General features: G+C 35.9%; 1 protein-coding gene across 4 annotated transcripts in view; it reads right to left on the reverse strand.

The window, feature by feature from the left end:
- LOC150103960 (far upstream element-binding protein 1-like) overlaps positions 1-24293 on the reverse strand; it is a 311837-nt gene that overhangs the window by 24281 nt on the left and 263263 nt on the right. For all 4 annotated transcript variants that reach the window (XM_090397206.1, XM_090397205.1, XM_090397203.1 and 1 more), the window contains 2 exons: positions 19172-19269; positions 10917-11105 (listed from right to left, as the gene is read on the reverse strand). In XM_090397206.1, the coding sequence (XP_090253332.1) occupies positions 10917-11105; positions 19172-19269 (287 nt within the window). The remainder of the gene's footprint in view (positions 1-10916; positions 11106-19171; positions 19270-24293) is intronic.

A 24293-nucleotide genomic window follows, 5' to 3' on the forward strand; every position in this document is an offset into this window, starting at 1 on the left:
CATTTCAGTTAAGTGATGTGGAACCCAACGAGCTGAAATTTTGCACATACCAAGCCTCTCTCTCTTTAAGGATGTGCCAAACACTGGTAGTTTATCCCAGAGTCCCAGGCCAACTGGAGTACAGTCCATTGCCAATCAACTGTGAGGAGTCCCCTGAATAAGCTCAGCATGTTCATCTGAAATGATGGCATCCTGCACAGTGATTATCATCCAGGTGCTCTTGCCCCCCTCATGAAATGCGCTGACCCATCTTCAGACAGTCTAGTAGGGTAGGGCACTGTCACCATAGGGTTCCCTAAGGCCACAATAATAGTCACTCGCACTTTTACATTATGCAATCTGGACATTGATCCAATATCATTGTTCTAATCTTGTGAACATACCTTAGAACATCATGCACTGAGACATTGGTTTTAACCACTTCTCCACACAAGAACAGTTGTTAGATTGGGCTGTGTCACCGTGTACAGTACATATAATTAGTGCCTTTATCTGTCAAGAGTAACATTTGAGTTACCAACTGCATCTACTGACAGTGTTGCCGCTACTTTATTTACAAGAAAATACTATTTTTTAAAACAGTAATCCTGCATGTAGGTTGTCCAACCTTAACACTCTTAGAAAACGTTTTTCCTTCTGCCATCAATGCTGGTTATTTTTCTTGGAAGAACAAAATCTACAAGCAGACAGAGGGAACTGCCATGGATTCCCCCCTCTTGCCAATTTTTATATGGAGGATTTTGAAAAATGAGCCATAGGCTCAGCTCCTCTGAAACCTTCTATCTGGCTAAGATATGTAGATGATGTGTTCTCTATTTGGCCTCATGCCCCAGACACATTAGGCTCCTTCCTCAGTCACCTCAACAGCCTACATCCAAGAATCCAGCTTACGATGGAAAAGGAAAAGAACAATTGTTTACCCTCCCTTAGTTACACGCCTTCCTAACGGTACACTTTTCCTTCACTGTATATAGAAAACTCACGCACACAGGCAGATACATTCACAAACTCTCCCACCACCACCCCTCTCAACAATATGGCATTATTAAAACTCTAATCAAGAGAGCACACAATCTTTGTTCCAGTGGAACTGTCCTTACAACTAAGCTTGACCACATACACAGCACTTTCTTCTCAAATGGCAACAGCGATCACAGTATTAAGAAAAAATCAGTTCCTCCCCCATTCCCTGGTCTTCTCTTCAGAAAGAGTTTAGAAATGCCACCACCATACCCTACATCCGTGGCACATTGGAAAAAATAGCCAAGATTTTAAAAAAGTACAACCTACACACAGCATTTAAGCCTCACTGCAAACTTGCTACCCTTATCCGTTCTACAAAAGATCAGCTCCCTCCTCTCTCAGTGCCTGGAGTTTATAAAGTACCCTGTTCCTATAAGGTGGTGTACTTTGGACAGACAGGCAGATCAGCAACCATTTGCCTGGAGGAACACAAGTCACACATCTGCAACCACGACTATGGTCAGTCAGGCCTTGCTGACCTTGTCTTGGATACAACCCATAGGATCTCATGGAAAAAAACCACCATGCTCCACCACAGCAAATTCAAAAAAGAGAGACTATTTTTAGAATCAGCAGCAGCCCTCAGAAATCAACCAAATCTTAATAAATACGGTTGCATCAAGTTTCCTAAGATTTGGGAAACACTTATCATCAGAGATCCCTCCTTACATTCCAGGCCACCTAAAACTGCCCTTAGAGGGCGTTCTACCTAGATAGGACTTTAGAGTCACCCAGGTGGTTGGGCTTAGTGTCGTATGGTATTTGTGTATATGTTACATTAGTTTTTTTGTGTAATCCCTGAAGATGTCTCAGTGACTGAGACGAAATATAGGAAGTATTAATTTCCGTTTTAATACTTTCTGAGTGCTGTATACAGTCCATTAAGCCTCCAACATGCTGTTCAACCTATTGTACATTAGATGTTGAAGGGCAGAAAATTGAAAGGAATAAAGAAATGTTGATGTTGGATTTCAAGAAATGCAAAGTTTTTATAAGGAAAATGCAGGAGAAATGCTATTGCAAAAGACAGTAGCAGAGAAAATGAGAAAGAAAAATTTGTTCTGCAAGTTTTTAGAGCTGAAAAGTAGACACTAAGCACACACACTGATGCCAATTCTGATGAGCAGAGACCATGGGAATTTACTGAAATGGGGAGAGAGGACAACAATCAACAAAAATGAACTTCATTACTGAGCCGAAGGTACTTAAGGAGCTCTTAGGAACAGAAGCACCATATATGAATTTAATATTTAACAGCTGAATGGATATGTATAAAGTTAATAGCTAAGTTTTCTCTAAGGTTTCCATGTGAGTGAGTTATCCATTCAGAACCTTTAGCTCATGCCTTAAGGGAAGCCTGCGGCGACAATGCCATACCATACCAGACTGTCTGAAGATGGGTCGGTGCATTTCATGAAGAGCAAGATCACCTGGGTGATAATCACTGTGCAGAACAACATCATTTCATATGAACATGTTTATATTCAGGGTCTCCTCACTTTACTGTTCATGATTTACACCAGATTTGTAAAGTTAAAGAAATAAAAAACTGCTTCACGAACTTGACTTTTGATGCCTTGTTGTGCATCTTCAGGATCAAACATAAATTTTGAAAAAGGTTTGTATAAACAGACTAATTTCTAAAGTAACAATTTCAGAAATCAGATGTATGGCAGTTGTTACTTTAGAAATCAGTCTATTTATATGAGCTTTTTTTCAAATTTATAATTTAACTCTGAAGCTGCATGCAACAAGATGTAAAAAACTAGTAATTTTTTTTTTTTCCCCTTCTTCTCTAAATGGCTTTGGCATACTGCTCGCATGTGTTCTGTTATTTTGTCATCTTCAATTAGCACTTTTCCATTCTTATTTTTAACTATTCTCAGTATCATTATCCTTTTTCTGAATTGTTTTTGTATGCCTTTCTATGCACTTTTGGTGTTACCTGTACTCATGTTTATATCTATTTCCTTTCATATTTCTTCAATACATTCTTCCATGAGAGAAAAATCCAATGTCGAGGCTCTTCCATTCCACAATGGGGAAGAAGACACACCATTTGCAATTCAGGTTAGAAAAATATGACTTTGAATCCCTTCTAAAATCTTTCTAAGGGTGAAAACCTCGGAAAAACTGAGGTTTGCATTCAACCAAGTAAGAAAACCAGACAGAACACAGCAACTGACAGAATAATAAGACATTTAGCTATTTCAGCATAATCTACATAAAGCAGCGTTCGAAGAATGTCCCTGTAATTCTTGTATGAATATAGAGTCAAGAAAAACAGAATGATAATGAATGTCACCTCAGTGTTAATATTAACAGTTAACTGCTACACATCGTTAATGCAGCTAGAGACTTAAAAGTGATGGTAGATAAAGTGCAGGGTGCCATGTTGCTAGGTAGTTAAGTCGACATTTCCAATAACTGTAATGCTGAAGACTAACTTGTAGGAGTAAGGCAGTTATTCTCACAATTTATAATACTTTGTTAACATCACATCTGTTGAATACAGTGGTCAGATATGATACTCTGGGTTCAGAGATGAGGAGACAGATGAAAAGAATCAAGGACAATCATAAAGATGCAGTGGAATTGTGCATACAGCAATACTCAGGAAATGTGGTTTTCAAAGTTGGAGTAATCAGCTGAAACAGACATATATGCAATTTTGTAAGGTGGTCTTACCATACACAAGTGAGATTTTATAGTTCACAGCAAGCTGAAGAGAGACTGAAGGTTATCAAAGCTGAGGAAGGGTGTGGAATGGGCAAACAAGAATACTGGGAGTGCATCTTCAGTGAAAGAAAGATACGACAGGTTTTTAGAAATTATGTAACATGGAAGAGGAGTAGCCATAGTATTCAAGACAAAATACGAGGCTAATCTTCTTGAATGGCAGTCAGTCTCAAGTAGAGTAATGTGGGCAAATATGAGAATGGGGAACTGGACAATGAGACTTATTTGTGCCTATGGTCCCACAGAAGGTTCTACTAAGGTAGACGTGGAGGAATTTTTTGACGGTCTAGAAAAAGCAACTGACACAATGAAAAAGGAAAAGTTGGTCCTTGTTGGGGATCTAAATAGCAGAGTAGGAAATGATTGTCAGACATACAAAAATATTTTGGGAAAATTTGGAGAAAAGAGCAAAGCTAATAATAATGGCAAATATCTGTTGGATTTCTGCTCAGGACATGGACTGGTTATTACTAACACCATGTTCCAACATAAAAATGTGCACAAATTCACATGGAGAGAAGAGGCTAGGAATAAGAAAAGTCTCATTGACTATGTTATTGTTGATAGTGATGTTTTCTCCCTGGTGCAGGACACCAGAGTGTATAGAGGATTTGAAATTGGAAGTGATCACTATTTAGTCTTGAGCAGGATAAAATTGAATTTCATATTGAAAAGAATAACATGTAAGAAAGTTTTAAAGCGAATAAAAGTTGAGCAGCTCTCAGATGTGAACTGTAGACTAAAATACAGAAAGATTATTGAAAAGAAAATGAAAGAGTTTGAGAACAGGAATCAAACCTTGGAGATTCAGTGGCAAACTCTGAAGAAAACATTGATTGATTCTGCCAGAGCGGCATGTGGTGAGGTTTTGTGCAAGGATAAAAAAAATCAGAACTCCCTGTGGACACAGGAAGTTAAAGAGGCAGTGAAGGAAAAGAAGAAAGCATATCAAAAGTTCCTGGCAAATAAGTCAGCTTTTACTCTTACAGAATACAGAGACAAATGTAAGAAAGCTAAACAGTGTGTAAAACTACCTAAACAAAAGTCATGGGAGGACTTTGGCAAGAATATAGAAAATAAATATCAAGAAGGTGGCAAAATATTCTGGAGGTTGTTGAAGAAGCTTAGGAATGGAGGAAAGAGTGCTGTAAAAGGAGTTAGAGATGATAAAGGTGACATGAAAACAGGAGAAAAAGATATCCTTGAAGTATGGAGTAATTACTTTGAAAAACTGCTAAATGAAACAAGCAGTGATGACAGCACAGTGATAAAAAACACTGACCAGGCATGCAGTCAGGAGTACATATCCATACTTGAAGTAGAAAAAGCCATCAAAGGCTTGAAATGTGGAAAGGCAGCAGGAGTAGATGATATTCGACCAGAAATGCTGAAGTATGGTGGTATAAAAGTCTTACAGTGGCTGCACTGCATACTTCAGAAAGCCTGGACAGAGGGACGAATTCCCGATGATTGGAGTAGAGCTCTCATAGTACCCATATATAAAAAGGGAAATAAAACTGAATGTGAGAATTACAGAGGTATTTCCCTACTGAGTGTTCCTGGCAAGATCTATGCCAGTATACTTGAGAAACGGTTGAGAAGAATTGTGGAAGAAAAGCTTGGTGAAGAACAAGCTGGATTCAGGCCAAATAGAGGTTGTCAGGATCAGATCTTCACTTTACGACAAATAGTCGAGAAAGCATGGGAATATAAAAAGATCTATATTTAAGTTTTGTCGATTTGGAAAAGGCATATGACAAGGTGCCAAGAGAGAAGCTGTTCAATATGCTGCAGTTATATGGTGTCAATGGGGCATTATATCAAGCAATACTTAGTCTTTATTTGAGTTGTAAGTCAGCAGTTAGAATTGAAGGAAGTACAGGAAGATGGTTTAATGTTAAATCTGGTGTGAGACAAGGATGTACATTATCCCCTCTGTTATTCATTATCTATATGGATCACATTATGAAGGAAAGTGGTATTAAACCTGATATCAAAATTGGAGATATTAATGTCAGCTCTTTGCTTTATGCGGATGATGTTATACTTCTAAATAAATCCGCTACAAGTCTGCAAGATTCTCTGACTAAATTGAATAGCTGTTGTAATAGATATGGTATGAAGGTCAGCAATAAAAAGACAAAGACAATGAAAATAGGCAGAATCATTGAAAATGTCAACTGTGTTGTGAATGGAGAACCTGTGGAACAAGTAAAACATTTCAGCTACTTAGGCACAATTTTTACTGAAGATGGTAAATTAAATATAGAAATAGACAACAGAATCAGCAAAGCTGGTATGGTGGGAAGTCAATTGAATAAATTCATATGGAATAAGAGAGAAATTAGTCGGAACACTAAATTAGCTGTATACAAGACGGTGTTCAAACCAGTTTTAACTTATGGATCTGAGAGCTGGGTCAGAAGTAAAACACTTGACCAAAGACTAGAGACCGCGGATATGAGAGTCCTGAGAAAGATTAGAGGCGTGAACAGATGGCATCAATGGCAATATCATATTAAAAATGAGGATATTAGGAAAGAACTTGACATTGTCAGCATCCAGGAATGCATTAGCAGAGCTAATCTCAGGTGGTATGGTCACTTAAATAGAATGGGAGAGGAAAGATTAGCAAAACAAGTGTTCTCTGCCAGGTTGGCAGGAAAAAGACCCAGAGGAAGACCAAGATATAAGTGGATTGATACGGTACAAAGTGCCTTAGACGATAGAAATATAAGATCTGATAATGTTGGAGTCTTGACAAGTAACAGACTGATTTGGAGGAAAATTGTAGATAGGAAGTTAGTAATGATGTAATTTTTTCATGTAGTACTGTCGTATCCTGTACACCCCTTGAGGGTACATAGCAGGAATTTGATGATGATGATGATGATGATGGAAGAGGAATACCCTTGAAGAATTCTTGACTCTCTGAGAGCCTGCATGATAATTCATGACATCTGATCTTTGACCAAGGCTACTCTCCACATTTCCGGTGAAAAATGAACTCATCATCAGTGCATAAAATCCACTACTGAAAATGAAACCAACAATTCATTACTGAGTCTCAATTGCAAGTAGTATACTAATGTAGACATAATGATTTGATTTATATTAAACTAAAGTTTTACCCTAACACAGTAGTTGTCTCCAAAATTTTTCAAAATGTATTCTGATCATTGTGTAAGCATGAAGGAAAGGGTAGACATAATGAATAGAAATCTCATATTCAACAAGTGTAGCTATACGCTATCTCCACTATGTTTATTACAATGGAATGGAAAATATTGCATAAAGCATGTAGATTATAAGGGTACAGCAGCAAATATCATTGTCATAAAATTGCTGATATGTACCCTCACGATGTGTGTGTGTGGATTGCTATGACAATACCACATGAGTACTTAACTTCATCAATCAGTTTTCGACTGATTTTTTTCCTGCCACATTAGCATCGAGTATCTGTTATGCCAATCTTTTCTCTTCCATTCTGTTTAAGTGACAACAGTACTTGAGACTATACTTCTCTGTACACATTCTTGAATGCTATTTGTTCACTTCCTCAATTGTTGTCAAAACCCTTATATCTCTGGTTTTCATTCTTTGGGTTAAAATTGGTTTAAACACTGTCTCATATACTACTATTTAATGTGTTTTGGGCTAATTTTTTATTCAATTTATTATTTAACTGGCTTCCCACCGTACCAGTTTTGATTATTGTATTGTCTCTTTCGAAATTTAATTTGTCATTTTCTACTGAATATGGTGCCTAAATAAATGAAATATTTTGCATGTTTTTGTATTTCATATTTAGCTTAGTTAAAGAATCCTGACGCCTAGTTCTGGATTTATTTAGGAGTATAACATCACCTGCATAAAGTAATGAGTTGAGTTAAATATCACAAATTCTGATATCATTTAATGCCATGTTTCTTCATAATATGATTGACATAGATGATGAATAGCAGTGGAGACAGCATGCACTGTAGGCTTACAGTGCATGATTTTACAAGCCTTTCTGTAACTCTGGATCAGTGGTTCTTAATCTGGGGTGTGTGCACCCCTTGGGGGTGCGAGAAAAGTTTCTAAATTTTGACCCAGATTCAATGGACGACAGCTATTTAATAAAAGACGATCTTATTGAAATACGAGCCAATGCACGTATTCAAATGGAATTTGAAAAACTGGACTTAGAACAATTCTAGTGTACACAGAACATTATCCAGCTGGCAAAAGCAGCATTGCAGACACTTTTACCGTTTGCCACCACCTGCCTGTGTGAAATGAGATTTTCATCACTTTTGCACATAAAAACAAAAGCCAGAAATCGCTTAAATGCAAGTGATGACTTATGCATGGCTCTTTCAAAAAATGAGCCTTGCTTCAAAAGTATTATTATGAATAAACAACAACATAGCCATTAAAAATTGAGATATTGTTTTGCATGTATATGTAAATGTATGTGTTATTTTTCAATAAATAAATTATCTTGCAACAGATGTAATTTCCTAAATAAAGAAATAGAAACACATTTTTCAAGGGAGTGCTGATCACTAAAAAGGTTAAGACCCATGGTTTAAATGAACGTACACCTGTTATTAGCTATGCTCACAAACCCCAAAATGCTAACGCTGTCAAGTTCCACCCTAATAATGTTTTTAATATGATTCTGCCATTAATGCCATCTGTTCATCCCCCTCCCAATCTTTCTCAGAATCACATATCTATGTCTTTGATCTTTAAGTGTTTTATTCCTAAACTCAACTCTCAGACCTATAAGTTAAAACAGGGTTGAATACTATCCTGTATATGGTTAGCTTAGTGTTTTCCCTAATTTCTCCACTATGACAATTATAATTTTTATGGATTAAGAGAAATGCTGCTGCATTTCTGCATGTGTAGTTGGAATGGATTGCTAATGGGTGCTGTGTGTGAAAGTAGCATGAATGAATACAAGAATAGGTATGACAGCTGGTGGGAACAGTATGGTCTCCCTCATTGAGTTCCTAACTCCCTGGAGGTCTCTGTTAATAATAATAATTTCTCTTAATACAAATAAAATGATTCAACTGACTTCCTATACCAGTGGTGGTGAACCTTTTTATGTGCATGTGCCTAATATTTACAAATCAAGTTGCTGATGTTCCGTTGCTGAAATGCCAATCAGTTTTTAATAGGAGAAAATTAATCTAACTTAATTAACTTATAAATTTATATTTTATAAATAATATTTTATTTTATTTATATATAAATTTATAATATTGTTCAGTGTAAAAATGATTATTGTAATATTATATTAATTTTAATGATGTTGGTTTGAAGAAAAAAAAACGGTAGCGAGAAAAATATTTATGCATTGTAACTCACCATAGAAGTCAGCTGAGCAGGGGAAGCATCAGAACGATGTCAACTTGTCGGCAAAACGCTTACCGTATTTACTCGAATATAACTTGCCCTCACGTATACTTGCACCCCTGATTTTACTTTACGAAAAAAGACATTAAAAAGTTTTGCATATACCTCGCACACGAAAAATGTTTTAAACATGTTCACATCCATCACATCCATTTAAACAGCTATTATACTCGTACCGCAGATGCAAGAAAAACAAGTAGTTTTATTGTATCCCTGAATAAGGTACAGAGCCTTTTGCAGTCTGCGTAATATATTTATCAACAAATAGTGCAATTACAGACAGCTGGAATAAAAACGGAGCTAACTAATGAATCGCATGTCCCCTCTCACAGAAACTATACCGTATAGACTCAAGCAAAACCATATGTTGCACCTAAAACACAGTGTCTAACTAAAAACTATTGTCTAATTTTTCAATTACATGACCAGTGGGCTCAACTCACACAGAGTTTCAACCAAGGGTTGAAACTCTGTGTGAGTTGAGCCTGCCGGTAATGAGAAGTTTTGTCAGAACGATAAACGACACCAATCCTGAATGTGTTAAAACAAAGAAATATATAGTGAATGTTGTTATGACAGTTTCAGATGTTATGGAATTCTGTTGAAGAGAATTAGCATTTCAACTCAACAATTTTCGGTTGCCTTTGGGTCATGCGATCTTTTGTTAATACCGCACCAATCATATCCACGTCTTCATAGCTAATCTCGTGTAAAACAAAATTTAACTTTTACATATTGTAACAATTAAAAAAAAAAAAAAAAAGGCCGAATAATTTATAAGCATATAAAAGGATATCGCCTGTAAATCGTTGATGCGCCATAGGTTCGCCATCTAGGTCCTATACTCTACTAGCATTGCTAGTCTTGTTGTCTATTTCCATATTTAATTTGATTTTACTAACCATTGTTCCTAAATAGCTAAACGTGTTACCTATTCCACATGTTCTCCAGTCAGAATGTTTTCAATGTTTCTGCCTATTTCACTGCTGCTTTTTGTACAAAATTTATTACAGCAGTCATTCCATTTAGTTAGGGAATCCTGCAGACATGTGCTGCTTTTATTTAGGAGCATAATGTCATTTTCACAAAGAGCTGAGTTGAATATCTCCAATTTTGATATCAGCATAATACCACTATCCTTGATAATGTGATCCACACAGATGATAATAGTAAAGATCACGTGTACCCTTGTTTCACACCTCGATTTAACAACAAATCATCTTACATCTTATTCAATTTTAAATGCTGATTTACAACTGGAATATAGATTACTTATTATTCATTATGTTCCATTTACACCAAGTAATCGTAGCATTTTGAACAGCTTTTCTCTTGGTACTGTTTCCAGATCAACAAAACTTTAATACAGATTCTTGTTATATTCCCATGCTTTCTGAACTATATACTTTAAAGTGAAAATCTGATCCTTCACCATAGGTCATAATGGACAGGATAACAGAAAAAGCAACCAAATCACAAATTCTTAGGTGGTTAAAGACTAGTTGGAAGTTAACATCCTTCTTATTCAAATTCAAATTGCTATTCAAATTATATAGAATTGTTACAAATGTAAAATTGTTACATTTGTAGGCCATTTTTCTGTAGTAAAGCAATAGAAGAAACAGCAACGAAGACAGAACATAAAGGAAACCATTAGTTTAAGAGAATATGTTTAAGCAACCCAAATAGCTAACTGTATTACTGCACAATTATTACTATAATGTTAAACTTGTGAATACCAGCTTGAGGTTGTGGTTGCTGTGGAGCAGGCTGTTCTTGCTGAGGTTGTGGCTGGAGTTGTGCTGCTTGGGGTGGGGGAGGCTGGCCAGCTGGTTGTTGTGCTGGTTGCATCTGTGGTGCCTGCTGTCCATAATATTGTGCATAGTATGCTGCCCATGCTGCTGCATTTGCATCTGCTACGGCTTTTGCTGAAAAAGTAATAAAAGTAAAAATAAATTAAGTTAATTTTAATATTATTTTTTAATTGCATATACCTTGGCATTTATTACTAAATTCTATATAATTGTTAATTTGTAAGCCATGAAACTTCCTTTAATAAGAATATAATTAATTTATAATCAAGTGAAAAACTTTCAGCAACATAAAGCTCACTGGTCAAAAATTTAATGTCTATTACAGAAAAATATTTCTGCTGCATTTGGATTGCCAGTTATTTTTTTGGTTGTTCAATTCTTGTAATTGTAATTCTCTATTTAGATTTTCTGACTAATACAGGTGTTTCTCAGGGACTCTGTTATTTCACCAACCCTCCTCTTCTTTTTTGTTTCAATTGCAAATTTTCACACCATATGGGCTGATAAAGCCAATATAATCCTACCATATTTGCACATTCACTCCAAAATTTTGCTGACACATTTAAGTGCTCAAACATACAAATTCAAGACCATTTACAATAAGAATCCTAGAAAATTATCTTCACACCATCTTTCAGTGGGAAAATAAAAGCCTAGTAAGCCCCCTTCAAATGTTTCCAAAACATAGTTTTGTCTTTTATTTCTTGAAAAAAAGCCCTTAGTTCTTTTCCTCAAGAGTACCCTCAATGAGATGGATGGATGGATGGTGTGTCTGAAGGGAATGATTTTCAGGGAGGTGAAACCACCAGAAAAAAGCATACAATAGGACCACTTGGCAAGTACTGGAATGGCACATCACTGAGTAACCATATGGTATCTGATGATGTACAATGATATTCCTCCTCCCTTATGTTTTTGATTAACAGCAACACCAGGTCGATCCTTTTCAGACTCTCTCTCTCTCCTGGCACTAATGCATCACTTGTAATAGCATCCTTAGCTTCCAAAAAAAAAAAAAAAAAAAAAAAAGAGCATAATTTTCCATTAACATGTTGCCTTTCATCTGTCGACCTAATGTATGAATCCCAAACTCATCTAACCCTGAAATGCTGATTCCACATTTGGGATAGTGCAACTGAAACTTCTCTAAAAATTCTTGATGCTGTTCAGAAAAGGACTGGGAGAGAGAGGGGTATCAGTTGACTGATACCTTGTGATTCAAACAAACTGGTAGACAGTCCGTTTCTGCAATGAGTCTCTTTTACAATGGGCACTGTTCACTAAAAATAACTTCCACCATGCCCCAATTTCTATGGGATCATGGTGGAAGTGTAATATGGTGCATGGTGTAATATGAGGACAAATAGTGAAAGCCAGTTACACCTATTACTGGCAGCAATGCTTGTTTCCTCACCCTTGTTTCTATGAAACATCTCTAAATCTAGACAATTTCCATCTTTCTTAACTATAAACATGGTGGCAGCATGTGCCTCTGAGGCCTTTCTATATAAATCGTGTCCTCTTTCACATCAGCTGCATTTAACATTTCTTAATTTTCTCTGTTAGAAGGACAATTGCTACTGATATGACTGACTCCTAGAATTAGTTCTTACAGGGAAAATATATTATTATTGTGCAGATCTTTCTATGACTTTTGATTAACATAATGTTTATAACGATATTAAATATGATGAATGTAGCTAAAAGTGTGAATATTTTACCTACTTTGGAAACTTCCTTAATAAAATTATAAACTTTCTTGAAGTATCAAAATTAGAATAATACAAGAAAAATTAGAAGAAGCTAGTATATCTTTAAAACTTACGTGTATATGAGTTGTAGATACCTAGATTTCAGATTACCTTCAACAAAGAATCATGATAATTTCAAGAGAAAAGGAAATACAAAAAATATGCATCAATATAAAAGGAAATAAATTAGAACAGGTGCACACAAATACCTCTGACACTTGATCACAGAGAATGGCAGGACAGAAGATGAAATTAGAAAAAGGATTGCAATTGCAAGATCAACTTTCAACAGTATGAAAAATCTACTAACATCTAGAGAATTAAATTTGAAAACAAGACTAAGAATCTCCAAATGTTACATATGGTCTACATTATAATATGGAGTAGAGACATGACACTCTCCAATCTGAGTGTGAAAAAACTGGAGGCCTTTGAAATGTGGATGCTGCGAAGAATTATGAGGATATCATGGAAAGACAAAAAGACAAATGAAGAGGTACTAGAGATGGTAGGCATAAACAGGAGCCTGATGAAAGAAATTAAAAGAAAAAAGTCAGCTATTTTGGACATATTCTGAGACATAACTGCTTACAAAGAACACTTCTCAAAGGAACTGTTGAGGGAAAGAGAAAGAGAGGAAGACAAAGACTGGAGTGGATGAAAAATATAGAAGACTGGACCTATCTCTCATATGAGGAATGCAGCAGAGAGGTGCAGAATAGGACATGGTAGTCAATCTCCTGAAGGGAGAAGACACCTAACAGGACAGCACAACAAAAAATATTCCCAGAAAGTGCAAAATCTGTAACACCGACAATGAGATTCATAATCATTGTACATGAAGAGGCATTTCATTATAAAATACCCTGACCTATAGGATTGTCACTAGAACAGTCTACTTGGTTTGGGAGAAAAAGGAGGACAAAACAATACAGAATTGATGTGATCCTCACAATTCCAACTTTCAAAAGAAGTGCAAAAATGTTCCACTAAACAGATACAGATATTTAATTATTTGTAACTGAAACCAGTTGAAATTTGACAAAAATAAAATTAAAAAAATCAGAAGATTTTTAAAAAACTAAGCTTCTCTGCAGCATAGTGAGAAGAACAGCTTGTCATTTGTCTTTTTTTTTTTTTTGGATGGAGATATCTAGGTACAAATCCCATCTAGGATGTTTGAAATATACGTGAGTGAAATGGACCCATACTGGCAGGGTGAGTGATGTGGTCGGTAGCACATTAGATTAGCATTTCTCAAACTTTACAGGGAGCGGCATACTTAAATAAAGTACACATCCGCAACCCACCGACCCCTATACTGACACTACAAATAATTACATTTTATCAAAACAGGAAGGACTTCGCATTCCACTACAACTAAGCACAAAATTGTCGAGTAGTTGGTATAACATGCACAACCGTAACATTCTTCAGTGGAAAATTAGGATTTCTCGGTGCATTTTCATCATCATCAAATTCCTGCCATGTTCCCTCAAGGGGTCCACAGGATATGATAGCACTACATGAAAAATTTACATCATTACTAACTTCCTATCTACAATTTTCTTGCAGATCAGTCTGTTACTTGTCAAGATTCCAATATTATCAGATCTTATATTTCTGTCATCTAAGGCACTTTGTACCCTATCAAACCACCTATATCTTGATCTTCCTCTGGGTCGTTTTTCCTGCCAACCTGGCAGAGAACACTTGTTTTGCCAATCTTTCCTCACCCATTCTGTTTAAATGACCATACCACCTGAGATTAACTCTGCTAACACATTCCTGGAGGCTCACAATGTCAAGTTCTTTCCTAATATCCTCATTTTTAATATGATATTGCCATTGATGCCATCTGTTCATGCCTCTAATCTTTGATCAAGTATTTTAGTTCTAACCCAGCTCTCAGATCCATAAGTTACAACTGGTTTGAACATTGTCTTGTATACATCTAATTTAGTGTTCCGACTAATTTCTCTCTTATTCCATATGTATTTATTCAATTGACTTCCTATTATACCAGCTTTATTGATTCTGTTGTCTATTTCCATATTTAATTTACCATCTTCACTAAAAATCGTGCCTAAGTAGGTGAAATGTTTTACTTGTTCCACAGGTTCTCCGTTCACAATGCAGTTGACATTTTCAACAATTCTGCCTATGTTCACTGTCTTTGACTTTTTAGTGCTGACCTTCATACCATATTTGTTACAACAGTTATTCAATTTAGTCAAGGAATCTTGCAGACTCGTAGTTGATTTATTGATAAGTATAACATCATCCGAATAAAGCAAAAAGCTGACATTAACATCTCCAATTTTGATATCATGTTTAATACCACTTTCCTTCATAATGTGATCCATATAAATAATGAATAACAGAGGGGATAATGTACATCCTTGTCTCACACCAGATTTAACATTAAACCATCTTTCTATACTTCCTTCAATTCTAACTGCTGACTTACAACTCAAATAAAGACTATTGCTTGATATAATGCTCCACGGACACTATATAACTGTAGCGTACTGAATAGCTTCTCTTTTGGCACCTTATATGATTTTTCCAGATCTACAAAACTAAAATCTTTGTTATATTCTCATGATTTCTCCACTATTTTCATAAAAAGATCTGATCTGACAGCCTCTATTTGGCTGGAATCCAACTTGTTCTTCAACAAACTTTTCATCTACAATCCTTCTCAACCGTTTTCTCACGTATACTTGGATATATCTTACCAGGAACACTCAGTAATGAAATACCTCTAATTCTGACATTCAGTTTTATTCTCCTTTTTTTATATATGGGTACTATGAGAACTCTAATCCAATCATCTGGAATTTCTCCCTCTGTCCAGGCCTTCTGAACTATGCAGTGCAGCCACTGTAAGACTTTTATTCCTACATACTTGAGCATTTCTAGTCGAATATCATCTACTCCTGCTGCCTTTCCACATTTCAGGTGTTTGATGGCTACTTCAAGTATGGATATGTATTCCTGACTGCATGCCTGTTGAGTATTTTTTTTTTTTTTTTACTACTATGCTGTCATCACTACTTGTTTCATTTAGCAATTTTGCGAAGTAATTACTCAATACTTCAAGGATATCTTTCTCTCCTGTTTGCATGTCACTTTTATCATCTCTATCTCCTTTTACAGCACTCTTTCCTTCATTCCTAAGCTTCTTCAACAACCTCCAGAATATCTTGCCATCTTCTTGATAATTATTTTCTTGTCAAAGTCCTCCCATGACTTTTGTTTAGCTAATTTTACACAGTGTTTAGATTTCTTACATTTGTCTCTGTATTCTCTAAGAGCACAAGCTGACTTATTTACCAGAAACTTTTGATATGCTTTCTTCTTTTCCTTCACTGCCTCTTTAACTTCCTGTGTCCACTATGGAGTTCTGATTTTTCTATCCAAGCATACAACCTCACCACATGACTCTCTGGCTGAATCAATCAAGGTTTTCTTCACTAAAGTTTGGTTCCTGTTCTCAAACTCTTTCATTTTTTCTTCAATAATCTTTGTATATTTTAGTCTACAGTTCACATATGAGAGCTGCTCAACTTTTATTTGCTTTAAAACTTTCTTACATGTTATTCTTTTCAATATGAAATTCAATCTTATCCTGCTCAAGAGTAAATAGTGATCACTTCCAATTTCAAATCCTCTGTACACTCTGGTGTCCTGCACAAGGAAGTAAACATCACTATCAACAATAACATAGTCAATGAGACTTTTCTTATTCCTTGCCTCTTCTCTCCATGTGAATTTGTGCACATTTTTATGTTGGAATATGGTGTTAGTAATAACCAGTCCATGTCCTGAGCAGAAATTCAAGAGATATTTGCCATTATTATTAGCTTTGCGCTTTTCTCTAAATTTTCCAAATATATTTTTGTATGTCTGACAATCATTTCCTACTCTGCTATTTAGATCCTCCAACAAGGACCAACTTTTCCTATTTCATTGTGTCAGATACTTTTTCTAAAGCATTAAAAAATTCCTCCACTTCTACCTTAGTAGAACCTTCTGTGGGACCATAGGCACAAATAAGTCTCATTGTCCAGTTCCCCAGTCTCATATTTGCCCACATCACTCTACTTGAGATTGCCTGCCATTCAAGAAGATTAGCCTCATATTTAGTGTTGAATACCATGGCTACTCCTTCTTTTCATTGATTGTCATTGCCTGAGTATAACATTTTGTATTTATTGTTCAGAAAGATCTCACCAGTTTTTGTCTTTTTTGTTTCAGTCACCCCTATTATGTCGATCTGGTACTTAGCTAGCTCCATTTCTTTGCCATTCAGGCTTCTTATGTTGATAGTGCCATTCTTGAACTCTGGTGATGTTGAATTGGGGGTGTGTTTTCATATTTGTTCCAGTAGCTGACTTTTCGCTGTTCGCCCTGGTTCCCTGGTAAAAACAACAGGGGCCTTGTTTAAATGGGTGACATGAAATTCTGTCATGTTGTACCATCATTCTGTATTTTGGTTTAAGCCAATAAGAATACAATTTGGTTGGCTAAATCTCAAATTGCCAGCCCACCCTCGTTCGTTCAGTATCCAGGTAGATACCTAGCAGGGTGCACCACGAGAAGGTGAGGATTGGACATTGGGTTAGAAGCCCTGGTCGGTTCTCCGTATTCCTTTAAAGGCTATGTGGAGGTCTCCTCTCAGTTATACAGCTTTGACCCTAAAGTATTGAAAATGTAAGCTGCATTGTGAATGGAGAACCTGTGGAACAAGTAAAACATTTCCACTACTTCTGCATGATTTTTAGTGAAGGTGGTAAATTAAATATGGAAATAGACAACAGAATCAACAAAGCTGGCATGGTAGAAAGTCAACTGAATAAATTCATATGGAATAAGAGAGAGAGAAAATTAGTCAGAACACTAAATTAGCTGTGTACAAGATGGTGTTCAAACCAATTTTAACTTATGGATCTGAGAGCTGGGTCAGAAATAAAACAATTAACAACTAGAGACAGCGGATTTGAGAGTCCTGAGAAAGATTAGGGGCAAGAACAGATGGCATCAATGGCAATATTATATTAACAATGAGGACATTAGGAAAGAACTTGACCTTGTCAGCATCCAGGGATGCATTAGCAGAGCTTGTCTCAGGTGGTATGGTCACGTAAACAGAATGGATGAGGAAAGATTACCAAAACAAGTGTTCTCTGCCAGGTTGGCAGGAAAAGGACCCATGGGAAGACCAAGATTTAGGTGGATTGATACAGTAAAAAGTGCCTTAAAAGATAGAAATATAAGATCTGATAATGTTGGAATCTTGACAAGTAATAGACTAATTTGGAGGAAAATTGTAGATAGGAAGTTAGTAATGATGTACAATTTTCATGTAGTACTATCATATCCTGTACACCCCTTGGGGGGTACATGGCAGGAATTTGATGATAATAAGGAAGTTGCTATTCCTCTTTATAAGGCCCTGATAACACCCACCTCTGGATTAATGTGCTCAAGTCTTGTCCCCTGGGTTACTTGGGGGATGAGGAAGCAGTGGAGAGGATTCAGAGGCAAGTGACCAAGATGGTGAGTGGTCTGTGGAATGTTCCTTATGAGGATAGATTAAAGGTGTGTGGATTGCAGCAGTTGGTTGATAGGAGAAAAAAGGGGGGTATGATAGAAACATTTAAGTTACTTAAAGGGTTTTATAGGATAGATGCAAGGGAAATGTTTCAACACTTTGCCAAAGAGACCACTATAAGGGATAATCAATGGAAGTTGAATAAAGGTATGGTTAGTAGGGGTATGAGGACTAGATATTTTGCTCAGAGAAGTAAATATCTAGTCTTTTTTTTGCTTGGAGAATTGTGAATGAGTGGAATGGGTTGCCAGTCAGTTCAATGCTTTGTCTATAAATGGGTTCAAGGAGAATTATGATAGATTGGATTTTCCTGCAATGAGTCTTCGGATTCCATGGAGGTGCCCATATAATAATAATAATAATAATAATATGTTATTATACTGAACTCCACAAAAAGAGTGTAAGGTATCATTCAGGCTAGTTAGTGGATTAGCTGTAATGTAATATATGGTTTGCTATGTGGAGTGTTGAAATATGACAATGCTTATTTATTATTTGATTCAGACAATTTATTAAAGTTTACAAATGCTGGCCGAGATGGCTGAATGGATAACATAACTGCTTTCCAAATAATAGGCTGTAGGTTTGGATCCCACTATGAGTAAACGCTTTGGTGAATGTCCTTAAGTAGTAGATGAATTTCATTACCAGCCCCCACTTATAGGAGGCCTGAAATGGCTTAATAAAGTCATGTTACAGTTCTAGAGAAGGGTTTCCATATTATTTAAAAATAAATCAAAATAATGTAAATATCAGTTTTAATTTTTTAAAAAACGTGTACATTTAATGATTGGATAACAGGTTCTTACTTGGATCATTCGGTGCAGCTGGTTGGTTCTGCCAATGCTGGTATGCATTCCCCCATCCCTGAGGAGCAAATGGTTGTGGTGGTGGTGGAGGCTGCTGGCTACAGTGTAAGAAAACAAAAGTACCCAAATATAAAATTTTAAATTTATAAAAACAACAGATGTGTTTTTAATATGCCAAAAACAACCTGAACTGCCTATAAAGTATAGGCAGTTCGGGTTGTTATTAACTGACAATTGACTTGAAAAGCAGTTTTCACAAATTCAGAAAATCTGTGTCTAATCTAAGAAGTTTGTAGAACAACCTTAAGTGAAAGAAAACCATTATGTCATTTATCATTATGCTATTTTATTGTGCTGAAACAATGGATTTGAAGCTACCAAAACCACACCTTCGTCAAGCTCCTGCTGAGTAATGTAAAACTAAAAAACAATGAATTTTATCTAATGCAATGTTTGTTTTTTTAAAAGCTGCAATCTCATTCACCCCTTATCTTATATGTAAAGAATAAGTGAAATCACACAGCCAATACATTTACAACTATTATTTTTCCAGAAATAACAACATATACTAAAACATTAATTATAAAAATTCCTATATTTTGACAACGTTACACTGCCATCATCAGGGATCACAAAACACAACATGTGCACATATGCACTAACACTGGACAAACGACAGTGAAGAAAAGCAACCAAAGTCGGGCCAAGAATCCTCTACAGTGCTCCCAAGCGGGCTGGGCTCAATTGGGTAGTCTTGAACATTGGGCTGAAGATCTTAAGATGGATGCTTCCCAAATTTGGCGCAGTCTCATGCACCCAAATTTGTTGAGATTTGAAACATTTTTCAGAACTGAGGCAGATTACAAAAACAGCATTTCATATTTGTATTTGCTGTGATGTAATATAGTGACCTTCTTCCAATGTATCCTGTGGTGGGTATCCAAAGTATGGTCAGCAATTACTGAGTGGCAGTATTGATGAAACTGGATATAGTCCTTGTGTTCAGAAATTCTGATATTGGCTGCCCTGTCTGTTTGGCCATAGTGGGACAGTTTGCAACTGCAAGTAGGTCTAGGGAACGTCGCTGGTCTTTGGTAGAGCAGATAAGAGATGCCAATTTTTATGTGATCTGCAAGTGGTTGTAAGGTTGCATTTCCTTAGGATTTTTGTCAATTTTTTTGGATATGCTCTGGATATATGGAATGGTGATAGATCTTGGGTAATCTCTGCTCTGAAGGGTAAGTACAGAGGGGGGTTGTGATTACAGGATTTTCATACTTTTTGAGGAGTGTAGCCACTTGCTAAGAAAGTGTTGAGGATATGGTCAAGTTCAGTAGTTAGGACACTGTTATCAGAAATGATTAATTTTGCCCTGTTATATAAGGTTTTTATAATTCCATGTTATTGTGAGGTGGGGTGTGACTGCTGGTAAATGTATCTACCTGTATGTGTAAGTTTTCTGTAAATGAAGAATACCAGGGATCCATCAGGCCGGCATGTAATCAAAGTGTCTACGAACATCTGAAAAACTGACAAAAATCCTAAGGAAATGCAACCTTACAACCACTTACCCACCACAAAAAATTGGCATCTCTTATCTGCTCCAAACACCAGTCACATTTCCTAGACCAACCTTGCAGTTACAAACTGCTCCACTATGGCCAAACAGGCAGGACAGCCAATATCAGAATTTTTGGAACACAAGGACTGCACCCGGTTCCACCAATATGGCCACTCATGGCTTGTTGACCATATTTTGGACACCACCACAGCATAAGCTCAAAGAAGGCCACTCTATTACACTGCAGCAAATACAAATATGAAAGGCTGTTCCTTGAATCTGTCCCAGCCCTGAAAAATGTTTCAAACCTCAACAAATTTGGGTGCATCAGATTGCCCCAAATTTCGGAAGCATTCATTCTAAGATCTTCAGTCCAATGGCCAATACTGCCCAATTTAGCCCACTAGATGGGGGGGGGGGGGAGTTTGAAGCTACTCCTAAGATTGCAAAATCTATGTACCAGGGGCTAGCATATTTGTCAAGCCCTGCTTGATGTAGAAAAAGCAATCTAAAACTTGAAAAGCAGAAATGCAGCTTGAACAGAGGACATTCAGCCAAAAATGCTTGAATAATGAGATATAAAAGTTTAAAATAATAAACCAAAAGGCCAAATAGAGATAGTCAGAATCAAATTTTCACTCAAAGACAAACAGCCAAGAATTAATGGGAATATAACAAGGAACGAAAATAAGTCTGCACGGTTAGCCTAGTGGCTATGCACTTTGCAACCATATTCCTGGGGAAGGAGTGTCCTAGGTTCGATTTCTGTTGACGATGTGAGGAGCTTAAGGATCTTCCTCAGCCATAGGCAAGTTAGCTGGTCTTAGGCATGGACAGCAGGGTCCCTCTCCCCCAAGTTTCTCTGGGGTTTTCATCCCGCAAGCATGCAAACTGGCCCCGTGAACACACATGGAAAATCATGAATATCACCCTTAGGGGATGCAGCAGAAGAGTGCTGAACCAGCTGCATTAATACACCAGTAACCCCTCATTGGGAGAGGACTCAACCCATCCTAGACAGATGAGAAAGTTAGGATATGATAACAAAGATAAGTATTCAAGTTTTGCAAATTTGGAAAAGGCAACATACAACAAGGTGCCAAGAGAAATACTGTTCTAATCACTACAATAATATGGTATAAATGGGATAATATCAAGCGGGGAAAAAAAAAAAAATAATAAAAAAAATAAAATAAAAATTATATATATATATATATATATATATATATATATATTACACAGTGGTATCTCGCTAATCTGAACTAATAAAAACCGCGCTTGTTCAGATTAGCGAATTTCTCCCCAAGAGGCAACAATAACTAGCGTTTAAGATGAAAATAATCAGATTCTAACGGCACATCAATTTAATTCTGTAAATAAATGAAGTAATTGATAGAAAAAAAGCTACTGTACTGTAATATAAAACTTTAAAAAATAATACAGTACGCAAGTTTATTTTAGTAAAATATTTAGTTTGTATTTATCTATATTGTTGAGGATTCTGATTTAATAAAATTGCATAGTTCAGTACATAACTTAATTTGCATAAAAATACCACTTTCTTGTACACAACACACAAAAAAGTTAAACAAAATAACACAAAAGTTTTTTTTTTATTTCTTTGTAAAAAAGTCACTGATTTCCTTTTGCTTCTTTGAAGCTAAACTTTTTTCGAAAGCTTCTTCTCAGAGCTGTATTAGCAATAAAATTTTGTGGAATGGCGTATCATTCTGCTTAGCCTATTCTATACACATATTAAAACTGTCAACTGCTTCTTCGTGTTTTACTTTTTTTTCTTCTTCGAATTCTTTATCGCCATCATCGTCTGTTAATTCATTCTGTAGCGTCACATTTATAATTTAAGCATCTGATTTGATTTCAAATTCACTTTCAGTTCTACCTGTAATCCATTCCGTAACATCTGTTTGTGAAATTTCAACATCTGGATTTATATTTTTAACCAACTCATGCCCGTTTTGAATATCCGCTTTTTTTTTGTGTATCACTCTAGTTATTTTCGTAAATTCTAGAAGGCCACAGTTTTTTCCATGACGCTCGACAGCGGTGATTCATGCCGACAATATAGTATGTACCGTACAGTATAAAAAAGCAAACGTGAACACACAATAAATCAAAATAAGCCTACAGTGTAACCATACAATCAACAGTATGAAAAAAATATATATACTGTACTGGAATAATAATAAAATAAATAATAATAGTTAAAATAATAATTATTAAATAAAAATAATAGCACACAAAATAATAATATGTAATAAATAAAACTTTTTTTTTTCTTTCAAACCGCAGTTCGGATTACTGGAGGGTTCGGACTAAAGAGGTTCAGATTAGCGAGATACTACTGTATATATATATATATATATACACACACACACACATACATATACACAAAGTTGTAAATTAGCAACTTAAGTAGGTACAAGAAGATGCTACATCTGGTGTGACAGAAGGGTCCCCAATATGTCCACTATTATTCGTCATCTATAGGATCTTATTATAAAGGAAAGTGGCATTGAAGATATTTAATTTGACTCTTTACTGCATGCAAATAATGATGATGTAATATTATGTAAATCCAACACAAGTTTGCAGAATACCTTAACTAAATTGAATAACTCTTATAACAAAGTCTGCAGAATACCCTAACTAAATTGAATAACTCTTATAACAAATTTGTATAGAAATCAGTAATAAAAAGACAGACATGAAAATAGGAAGGAACATCCATTATATTGAAGGGAGAGCCTATACAGCAAATAAAATATTTCAGCTGTTTGGGCACATTTAGTGAGGATGGCAAAATATATATATATATATATATATATATATATGGAAACAACAAAATTAGCAAATATGGTATTGCAGAAAGACAAAAATATAAATTTATTAAGAATAAGAGAGAAATAGTCAAAAGTGCTAAACTAGCTGCATAGTTTTAAACCAATTTAAACTTATGGATGTGAGTGCTTGGTTAAAAACAAAACATTTGATCTAAGACTGGAGACTACAGAGATATGGGAGTCCTGAGAAAGCTTACAGGAGGGGGGGGGGGGGGGGAACACCAAATGATATCATTGGCAAAATCATATTAAAAAATAAAGTATTATGAAGGAACTTGACATTGTTAATATTCAGGAATGTGTATGGTCACTTAAACAGAATGGGTGGTTAGCAAAACAAGCATTGTTTGCCAGGATGACAAGAAAAAGCTCAAAGGAAGATCAAGATCTAAGTCAATTGATACAATAAGAAGTACCTCAGAAGATCAAAATATAAACTAGTCTTCACAGATAACAGATTAAGGCGAAGGAAGGTTGTTGACAGGAAGTTAATGGTAATACGAACCTTTCATATAGTACTATTATAACATCCTGTAAATCCCTTAGGAATTTGCTGATAATGATACTGTACAGTAAATTACTCATGGTGTAGTAGTAATTACCAAATGGCCTGAACATAAGTTTTGTGTACATTTGTAGCACGTCAAAAGAATAAATTCATATGGAATAATGGAGAAATTAGTCAAAACGGTAAATTAGC

The sequence above is a fragment of the Typopeltis vanoorti genome, chromosome 8, assembly GCF_054136105.1.
Source record: "Typopeltis vanoorti isolate ZY-2024b chromosome 8, IOZ_Tvanoo_1.0, whole genome shotgun sequence".
NCBI classification, from domain to species: Eukaryota; Metazoa; Arthropoda; class Arachnida; order Uropygi; family Thelyphonidae; genus Typopeltis; species Typopeltis vanoorti.